Raw genomic sequence first — 11,661 nt, 5'->3', positions numbered from 1 at the left:
AAGCAATCTCGTGTTCGGATCCAAATGAGGTCGATCGATCCAAGAACGAAAATAATTTGAAGAAGACATATTTTTTATGAATCAAATTCGTGTGTAAATAGAGTAAGAGGGAGGATGAAGATATGGAGTGAATGAAGAGGAAGAGGAGTGCTTGTATATATAGATTAAATCCTGCCGACATACCGAGGAAATTCCGACGGAATTCCGACGGAAAAGGCTAGTTCGTCGGAATTTTCTCGGAATTTTGTAAAATCCCCCAACGGCTATAATATTTCTTCGGAATTCATCGGTTTTTTCCGAGGAACACATTGTTCCTCGGAATTTCCTCTGAATATTCCGACGGACTGAGGTTTCCTCGGAATTCCGTCGGTATATTCCGAGGAACCCTAATTTTGTGTTTCCTCGGAATTTCCTCGGAAATTCCTCGGTATATTCCGAGGATTTCATTTTCCGTCGGAATGTCCGTCAGAATACCGCTGTTTTCTTGTAGTGATCAAACAAAATGATTTTTTTTTAACTATATGAAATTAAAGATATGTATATGGAAGTGGAGCGGCATACGTGAGTTGATGATTTTGACTATATTAATTAATTATCTACGTTACGTGTTAAATTTAACATCACTGTGTACGTTGATGTAAATGTTTAACACCGACCGACCGACTTGTAAAAAAATTCTGGTTACCTTGACTAGTTGGATCACTCGAGCCGAGTTTTGTGTATATATATAAAACGTATTAATTGGCAATAAATAGAACAAAACAAAAGAAACATACAATTAATGCTTTTTTCAAAAAAAAACATACAATTAATGATTGACTGCGGGTGGCTGCTCTATGTAACGTGCATGTGATGCAACATGGAAAATCATATAAATGGACGATTTCAAACTCTATTATTACCCTTCCTCAGATTCACGCAATCAATAATTGTAGTTTTAATTAAACTATGAAAGACTGTACATATTATCATTGAGATGGAGTTCACTCGGGTCGTATAAAAGCATATATATACACATGTGCTGGGCTTTTATATTGATGTATGGTTGATTAACATACAACCAAGGTTACCTGAAAAGGTCATAAGAATGATGTGTGGTATGCACGCGAATGATATGCTTCAAATGCAAACAAAGTGAGATGATATATTTACATTTATTGTAGATTATAATATTTTCTTTTGTAGCGAGCTCATCGATTTACCATGTCCAGCTGGTGATGGCTCAAAAAACCCTCCAATACGATAAAATCATTGTTAATCACAGTATATGCAGATCAAACTAGAGTAGTATTCAGCTCTTTCACGACCTTTCAGGGATTCTTTAGTTTTATAATTATAACAAGTTGGTGTTTTATATGGTTTTGTGGCATAGGGCCATAGGCTGTTGAACTATAGCATCAAGTTTGAGATTTAATGTGTTTGGATCTGAGAGGATGGAAATCATATGCATCCCACATGACTCTCAGTAATTCAATTATATTTTTCAGTATTTACTATTTACTATAAGCATTTTGACACTATACCGTACTTATAAAATACGGAAATATAAAAAGAAGACGAGAACTAAAACTAAAAGTAACAGAAAATTAATTAAGACTCGGAGAAATATTTTGTTACAAGAGCTCTCCATCTCTATCACCCAAGCAAGAAATTTCAAAGAAGCAAGATTTTCGTTTTGTCTCTCAACTACTCTCACTCACTCGTTTATTTGTGTTCAGCTGAAAAAGGATATAAAACGTAGATACAAAATTTGTAAACCATCGGTTTGATGGTATCCGGAACCAAATTAGCTTTGAAAATTCACTAAAAAGCAGAGTACAGCTCAATCTTGGAACTCATTATACAACATACGAGATAAAATGAAACTCACAAAAATCAATTGAAGAGCTGGTTAAACAAAAAAAAGTTAGAGATTTTAATATTTATAATTATAGCACTTGTTTTTTTAACATAAAATTATAGCACTTATGTACTTAGTAAAATCTCGAAAGCAATGAAAATTGTTTTTGCTATTTTTATTCTTTATTGTTTGATACGCTTTTTTTTATAACCGTGAAGATCCGTCGACCGAAGTCAATCAACTAATCCCATAAAATCCACAGCAACCACATAGTCTTACCGTTTAAGACATCCAGCTAACGAGAATCAAATTGCAGATTAGCTATATTAGAGTTATCTCTCAAACGCCACTAGCATAACCCCGTGAGTTATTGTTTAATACACCTTACTCAATTTTCGATCAGTTCAAACAGATACTAACTAGAAATTGAATAAGATATATCTACATACTTGCAGAATAACATTATTCTTAGGTTTTTTTTTGGACATCAAACATTATTCTTAGGTAAGTCATTGACGAATATGCACTTCCGGTAATCTCGGTGAAACATCAAATCCCTCTCTCATTCTTTGGCTCAATATGTACCAGAAAGAACAGAAATAAAGAAGCTGGAATCTGTGTTTCAAAAAAAAAAAAAAGAAGCTGGAATCTTCTTCATATATAATAAAACCCAGGAATTAAGCTTACATTCACATCTAAACCGAAGCAAATTCCATATATCTCCACGAGATCTTCAAACCGGTACCTAAACCGCTGAAAAAATTAGGAAATTTGCAACAAACAATATATATATATTTATATAGATATGTACATCAACACCAACGAAGTTTTATTACTCTCTGTCTGAACAAAAACCAACCAGATCCATCTCTGTCTCTCTCCACCAACCAAGGATTCCTCTAAAAACCTTCTTCACATACACTCCTCGCTGATTAGATCTTGGAGGTCACTTGGAACCGCTAATCCAAGCCGCACGGACTCCATGATGCGCTCAAAGACCAGAACGTGGCATGGGATTTGAAGAACTCCTTTTTGCTCGTATCCATACTCCTGAGCCGACCGCTTCAGCAAACCGATGAAAACCGGGTGGTTGAGTACCTCTGCGCTCACCAAGAACCTCTCCATCTCTTCTCCCACGTAGACTGGTACGTGTCCTTGAGGAACAGAGGATGTATGTTTCTTTAAGCGGCGAGCCATCGAAGACCGGAGGGAAAATTCAGAGCGGCGGCTCCGTCGTTGCGAATCTGACCGGAGGAGATTGTAGTGAGTGGAGTCTGCCACGCGGGAGAGACGGCGGATCAGATGCTTCATCTTCTTGCTGTGGTGTGTGAGAGGTAGAGAGAGAAGCTTTTGCAAGAGTGATGAAACTGTATGAGCTGTAAGAACGAACGAGAAGATGTTCTTGAAGGAAAGAGAGGAAGGGTTCAGATTTTATATAGAGGCGAGGGTAGTTATGACACTTTGGCTTCGAAATAAAGTGGGTCCGGAAGGAGTACTTGCCAGGTACACTTACTCGGAAATTTTCGACTTGACTATTAAAAGAAAAAAAATATATAAAATGCCCAATTTAAAACCACACAAACATAGTAAAATATCTTTGATTTTTAAACATAAAAGGAAAACGACTGATTTAGTTTTTTTTTTTGTTTTATATAATAAACTGTATGGATTTTATAAAAAAAATACGACTGACTTTGAAATAGAAAAATCAAATTTCTAATTAAAATAAGGATATCCTATTTGATATAACTATTTATTTATATATAACGTTTTCCTTACCTCTTATATATATATATATATATTCATGGCTGTGATTCTGTAAATTAGTTTTCTAATATATTTTCATCTGTAACAAAAACAATGTATATATCAAAATAACACAGAATTAAAATCAACTAATGTTATTAATTAATTATGCAATCTGAATAGTTGGTACAGGTCTTTTTCGACCAAATAAAAAGAAGAGATATAGGTCTTTTTAGTATATTTGGCTATTGATAAACGAGGTTCATGATCAACTCAGAAAAATATATACATATTCAACTCAATATACATCTTGCTTTAGGTAAACACACCAACAACAAATCTTGCTTTAGATGCTTCCATGCATACATTTCCACGGATTGTGGTCCTAGATTATGTAGCTAACAACATTCCTTCGATTATCTATCTTCTTCAACGGAGCAAGGGATACATCGACTCGTTTTTCCATATATCAAGTAATAAACATCGCCGCGTTACGCCATCGCCATGCATGATTGCAATGTATTTTCTCTTTGCATTAGAATCGGAACAGGAATTTCTTTTATGTTGGGGCATCACGTTAAGTTTGAACTTCTTTACCTTGAGTACCATGTTAAGCCGAACAAACCAGACGAAGTACATCATTCTTTTTACAAAAAAAAGTACATCATTCTATCCACAATAATAACAATATTATTTTTACTGAGTACAACAAATATATTATAATATGGCTCATAATTTTTTCATGGTCTAAAATGGTGGATTTAAAACAAATTATAAAGGCTGAAACCAAGGGTGAATGACAAATAATTCTGAATGGAAAATTCTAAAATAAACTGTGATGATAGACTTCTGAAAATGCATAAGGGCTTCTAGAACTTGGACCAAGTGATTGAGTATATTTCATTTGTGGTATTATGAATAGTTTGAAAGTCAATTAGGTATATATATACTCACCCTCAACTACTTATAAGACTTCATTATTCATTTTGTTTTCTTCTGATCATATTCAGACCCTCACGTAACCATCATTGAAAACTAAAGCAAAATTTAGTTACTTGTAAGTTTCCATTATGTAAATTTTTTTTTTCAAAACCCAATTATAACTATAGGCTATTAGTTTCAGGCATAGCTAATAAAAACTAACAAATTACATTATCATGGTATAAACATAATTGTGATAATTAATAATGCAGACGACGTGCAATATATATAGTAACGTCTTATACGAACTAATCTATAGAGAAGTGAGTCATATGTGACAGTAGAGGAGACGAGTTAATGTTGATAACTAGGGCTGACCAAAAAACCCGAATCCAAAGAACTGAACTGAACCCGATCTGAAAAGGTAGTACCGAACCCGAACTGAAATTGATTAAATATCCGAACGGGTTCAAAATTTTGAAATCCAGAGAACCGAAACCGAACCCGATCCGAACCGAAGTATTTCGGGTACCCGAATGTATCCGAAATAGATTTATATATTTAAATATATCAGTTATTTTTAGATTTAATGTATATTAAAAAAATCTAAAATATATAGATACTTTTAAGTTGTATAAAATACTTGAAAATATATACAAATAGCCAAATGTAAATTTCTAAAATAGCTAAAATATACTCAAAACACCAAAAATAGTCGAAATATCTTCTGATTCTCTATCAAAATATTCAAACCAAACCAATTTATATGTTAAGTTTAGGTATTCTGACATATGTTATTCAAATTTATATGTAATAAAGTATTTTATTTACAGATTTTGAAAAAATAAACTATATATTGAATTTTAAAATTTTAAAAATCATTTAAATGAGTTATCCGAACCCGAACCGAACCCGGACCGAAATTTAAAAATATCCGAATGGAGCTGAGATCTTTAACCCCAAAAATCTTAAATCCGAATAAACTCGAACCGAACCCGAATGGGTACCCGAACGTCCAACCCTATTGATAATAATATAATAGATATCTTGTAATCCTATAGAAGAAGCATCCGGGATCCGGCTATGCAATTTACTCCATCCTTTAATTATGACATTTTTTTTTATAGATTTACGGTGGGACTAGGCCTGGACGTTCGGGTCTTCGGGTCGGGTTCGGACCGGTTTTTTTCGGGTCCGGGTCTTTCGGGTCCTAAATATTTAGATTCAATAGGTAATTAGAAAATTTTGGGTCGGGTTCGGATCGGTTTTTCACGGGTCCGGATCGGTTCGGGTCTATAATTAAAACACCCATAAAATATCCGTAATTTTTCGGGTCCATATCGAGTCCGAGTCGGGTTCGGATATTTATGATCTGAAAAGGACATGGCATAATCAACTCCATCAAATTTAATCAATATTTGTCATATATATCTAAAATTTTACAAAATAACTTAAATGAAACTATTAATAATTAAAATAAAACATTTTTAAACTCTAAAATTTACATTTTAAAGCTTCATATTGCTTAAAAAATGTTACAAAATAATAACAAATGTTGTTAACAAAAAATATTTCAACTAGATCATAAAATAATATATATAAAATAGAACACAGAAAATCATAGTTTCAGATATACATGTTTTTAAGTCGGGTACTAATCGGTTCTTATCGGGTCGGGTCTATTCGGGTCGGTTTTTTCGGGTCCGGGTCTATTCGGGTCGGTTCCTTTCGGTTCTGGTTCTTTCGGATAAAAGAAATTTAGACCCAAAAGGTACTTGTAAATTTTCGGTTCGGTTCCGGGTCGGGTACTTTTTGGTCGGTTCCGGTTCGGGTTTTCGGGTCCAGGTTAAAATGCCCAGGCCTAGGTGGGACTCTGAGAACTGATATTGCCCAAATTTTAATTATTTTTTTGAGCGACCATTAGTAATTACATTAATATAGTTAGTAATGGTTGCCCAAATTTTAATATGCAGCATTTTTTTGGGTTATGCCTAGAACTCTGCTTCGGCTCTGCCTAGAACTCTCACATTCTTCTTAATATAATTAGTAATGGTTGCCCAAATTTTAACATGCAGTGTTTTTTTGTCAACTATTTGTTGTTTAGTGACACTTTAATATATATATTCACATCTTCTACCATTTAAAAATTAGATTGGCGCGTTGAGTTATCACTTATCACTATCAGTAATATACAGCATTGTTGTAAAATGTCGTGCGTGGATATCATGGAGGACCATCACCATGTGTCTGTGTTAAAGAGAGAAAAAAAGTAAAGTAAGATTGTTGTATAGGATTATTCTCCATTCTGTAAGGATTAGAGCTTTAGTGACAAGGATATGATGTGATCAAAGTTTCTCTGCTTATCAAAAGTGTATGTCCCCTTTCTCAACTTGGGGGTTGCAACTTTAGACCCCTTTAGTCTCCTAACTTTATTGAAATTTATACCTATAAAATAACCATGCCACATGTGGATTAATCAAACAAAACCCCCTTTAGTCTCCTAACTTTATTGAAATTTATACCTATAAAATAGCCATGCCACATGTGGATTAATCAAACTAGAGTAGCCTTCTACTACGTCGAGCTATAAATATTAGAATACTGCCATGCATGTTTGGTATGCTTCGCCCAATTTTATAAATTTCAAATTGTCACATATATTTAAGTTCAACCACAATTAGAAACTTATAACTTGATGATATAAAGATTAAATTCTAATAGCTAAGTTCGTTTAGCTTGTAAAAATATTTATGGAAAAGGAAGCAATAAAATCAAAGAAGCAATTAGGTCGGGTGGACACTGTATCTACCAAACTATATCAAGCTCTCATGAAGCAGTTGATTCATTTACGACTCATTCTTTAATTTCCGTGGGACCTGATGCTTCGTAATATTTTTGATTCAGTTTCTTGAATAGTTGGAATGCTTAAACCATATACGTAGTTTCCATTTTCAGTATATTAATATATATGATCACTGATTATAGTTTGTGGTTCAAAAAAAAGTGTTTAAAAGAAAAAAAAGATCACTGATTATAGTTTAGATAGAGAGTGACTTTTTCAGTCTAACTATATAGACTGTTATTCCAATAGAAAAATACAGCTTTATTCATGCAGTAAATTTTTTTGTTTTGAAAAAAATTCATGCAGTAAGTTACTAAACTATCTGCTGTAATTTTACTTATCCAATAGAAAACTGATCAAAGCTATTTTATTTTTAAACTATGCAATTAATCGGTTATTTTTCCTGATTGGTAGTTAGTTGTTCAATGATATTTTGGTTGATAATTTGAGTACTGAAATGATTAATATACAATCAACCATAAACAGATAGATATAAAGAAGATTTAAGCTATGCAAGCATCCGATACTCAAAATATAGAGTATAAAAATAAAAGAAAGAAAGGGGTTGTAATTAAGAAATAGTAAGACAGATAATCAAACGTATTAGTTTATGCAAAACACACATAGGAGAGAATATTCTTCCAACGGCAAAGGTTATAAAGGAGGCATTATTGAGATACACGTCAACAGCTTGAAACTTCACTCTGATTGGTTAGCTGTAAACGCGGTACGCGCTATTGCATCATTAACGAGTATATATGTCACCGAATGTAATAAACTAAGTTATTCATATATACTTCGCTCTCTCCAAATGTAATCAACTACATTACTTGGTTATATGCCAAAACTAGTTTTCCCTTTCAGATTTGATTTATGCGTTTAAATAAATCAAATACAGACGCGGCCAATGTTACTATAATGATAAGCATATAGTCGAAATCGTAAAGAGCATTGAATATTTGAATCAATTGGTAGATAGGATAAGAGGAATGGCGTCACGTGAAAGGAGTTTTGTGGGAACCCATTTGGGATTATATAAATAGAATGAATAAATATCCGTACGGTGCAGTCGTACATATTAACCTAACTCACTCCAACTTTTTTTTCGTGTCATACCGTACAAACCAACGTGACTAGTCTTCAAAATTTAATTTAATGTGAATAGATTTAGATTAAAGAATGACAAGTGTGCGTCATGGAAGTTACCTTATTGCACTAGTTTGACTGAAAAGTTATTAGTATTACTGTAATAATTTTGTAGCAAGAGGTTTGTGATTTTCTTTCAGAGAGGTTTGAGATTTGATTTCTATATAGTTCAATTTATTGTTATTTATGCAGATTAAAATTTAAAATTATAAATATCTTGCAAATAAAACTTCGATGCATTAATCTTTATAAGATATAAATTAGATTGGCGCGTTGAGTTATCACTTATCACTATCAGTAATATACAGCATTGTTGTAAAATGTCGTGCGTGGATATCATGGAGGACCATCACCATGTGTCTGTGTTAAAGAGAGAAAAAAAGTAAAGTAAGATTGTTGTATAGGATTATTCTCCATTCTGTAAGGATTAGAGCTTTAGTGACAAGGATATGATGTGATCAAAGTTTCTCTGCTTATCAAAAGTGTATGTCCCCTTTCTCAACTTGGGGGTTGCAACTTTAGACCCCTTTAGTCTCCTAACTTTATTGAAATTTATACCTATAAAATAACCATGCCACATGTGGATTAATCAAACTAGAGTAGCCTTCTACTACGTCGAGCTATAAATATTAGAATACTGCCATGCATGTTTGGTATGCTTCGCCCAATTTTATAAATTTCAAATTGTCACATATATTTAAGTTCAACCACAATTAGAAACTTATAACTTGATGATATAAAGATTAAATTCTAATAGCTAAGTTCGTTTAGCTTGTAAAAATATTTATGGAAAAGGAAGCAATAAAATCAAAGAAGCAATTAGGTCGGGTGGACACTGTATCTACCAAACTATATCAAGCTCTCATGAAGCAGTTGATTCATTTACGACTCATTCTTTAATTTCCGTGGGACCTGATGCTTCGTAATATTTTTGATTCAGTTTCTTGAATAGTTGGAATGCTTAAACCATATACGTAGTTTCCATTTTCAGTATATTAATATATATGATCACTGATTATAGTTTGTGGTTCAAAAAAAAGTGTTTAAAAGAAAAAAAAGATCACTGATTATAGTTTAGATAGAGAGTGACTTTTTCAGTCTAACTATATAGACTGTTATTCCAATAGAAAAATACAGCTTTATTCATGCAGTAAATTTTTTTGTTTTGAAAAAAATTCATGCAGTAAGTTACTAAACTATCTGCTGTAATTTTACTTATCCAATAGAAAACTGATCAAAGCTATTTTATTTTTAAACTATGCAATTAATCGGTTATTTTTCCTGATTGGTAGTTAGTTGTTCAATGATATTTTGGTTGATAATTTGAGTACTGAAATGATTAATATACAATCAACCATAAACAGATAGATATAAAGAAGATTTAAGCTATGCAAGCATCCGATACTCAAAATATAGAGTATAAAAATAAAAGAAAGAAAGGGGTTGTAATTAAGAAATAGTAAGACAGATAATCAAACGTATTAGTTTATGCAAAACACACATAGGAGAGAATATTCTTCCAACGGCAAAGGTTATAAAGGAGGCATTATTGAGATACACGTCAACAGCTTGAAACTTCACTCTGATTGGTTAGCTGTAAACGCGGTACGCGCTATTGCATCATTAACGAGTATATATGTCACCGAATGTAATAAACTAAGTTATTCATATATACTTCGCTCTCTCCAAATGTAATCAACTACATTACTTGGTTATATGCCAAAACTAGTTTTCCCTTTCAGATTTGATTTATGCGTTTAAATAAATCAAATACAGACGCGGCCAATGTTACTATAATGATAAGCATATAGTCGAAATCGTAAAGAGCATTGAATATTTGAATCAATTGGTAGATAGGATAAGAGGAATGGCGTCACGTGAAAGGAGTTTTGTGGGAACCCATTTGGGATTATATAAATAGAATGAATAAATATCCGTACGGTGCAGTCGTACATATTAACCTAACTCACTCCAACTTTTTTTTCGTGTCATACCGTACAAACCAACGTGACTAGTCTTCAAAATTTAATTTAATGTGAATAGATTTAGATTAAAGAATGACAAGTGTGCGTCATGGAAGTTACCTTATTGCACTAGTTTGACTGAAAAGTTATTACTGTAATAATTTTGTAGCAAGAGGTTTGTGATTTTCTTTCAGAGAGGTTTGAGATTTGATTTCTATATAGTTCAATTTATTGTTATTTATGCAGATTAAAATTTAAAATTATAAATATCTTGCAAATAAAACTTCGATGCATTAATCTTTATAAGATATAGTTCAGTAATGTAAATAAAACCATTAGAAGTGGATCAATAAAATTATTTACTACAAGCCGTTTGTTTTTTTTTTTTTTTGAAAAGGATACAAGCCGTTTGTTTCTAGTTTCTTTCTTCTTTTATTTTTTTCTTAAAAATTTGTTGGTCTTTATTTTCACTCAAAATATATATATTTCTATGTTTTCTCTTTTTATGATCTAAAAATTATTGTTTCGTTAGTCATCAATTGTCGGCTAAAAATATATAATAAAAATCATCCTATACGCTTTGGTAATAATAATGCGAAAACCATCGTATACTCCACTTTCTTTAGTCATCAAACTGGTCAGACTCTTGACTGCTAATTTGTACTTGCAAAATTTTAATAGAATTTCAATTGACAGGTGAGTAGATTCATCAATACCTCAGTCGAATTCAATTGATAAATTTCACTTAGTAAGTTAGTATCATAACTTACTTACCAAAATTCTCAAATGAATTTGTTTTGTTTACAAGTAAATATAGAGTTTCCAGTTAGCTGAAAATATATGCTAGCGTATACATTTCAGCTTTTATTAACAACCATTTATTTCAATAGATCTTAGAAAAAAAATGCTTTCGTTGAACGACAAAGACTTACACACATGTTGAAAAAATCGAAGAAGACGATTCTGTAGAAATAAAATCGATGGATATGTAGTCATTTACAGACATAGAAAGTTCTAGCATGGAGTAGTAATTAATAGTCTTCTTGAAGTAGTTGTAGAAAGCAGATCATTTTATTCATTCCTCTATATCTACGCATTGAATATAAATTGATTGGTTAGGTGAAACAAGACCCGGGAAAAAAAAAATCTGCTGGAAGAGCAATGGCTAATAGATTTTCCACGAACATAACTATCGAGAACTT

At 32.4% G+C, this 11,661-nt stretch overlaps 1 protein-coding gene across 1 annotated transcript; it reads right to left on the bottom strand.

The window, feature by feature from the left end:
* Positions 1-2,477: 2,477 nt before the first annotated feature.
* Positions 2,478-3,262, bottom strand: LOC106292960 (auxin-responsive protein SAUR72). Its single transcript, XM_013728632.1, has one exon. The coding sequence runs from the start codon at positions 3,149-3,151 to the stop codon at positions 2,753-2,755; it is 399 nt and encodes a 132-aa protein (XP_013584086.1). The 5' UTR covers positions 3,152-3,262; the 3' UTR covers positions 2,478-2,752.
* Positions 3,263-11,661: the final 8,399 nt, after the last annotated feature.

This window comes from Brassica oleracea, chromosome C5 (genome assembly GCF_000695525.1).
Source record: "Brassica oleracea var. oleracea cultivar TO1000 chromosome C5, BOL, whole genome shotgun sequence".
NCBI classification, from domain to species: domain Eukaryota; kingdom Viridiplantae; phylum Streptophyta; class Magnoliopsida; order Brassicales; family Brassicaceae; genus Brassica; species Brassica oleracea.
This window is presented reverse-complemented; position numbering and strand designations above follow the sequence as displayed.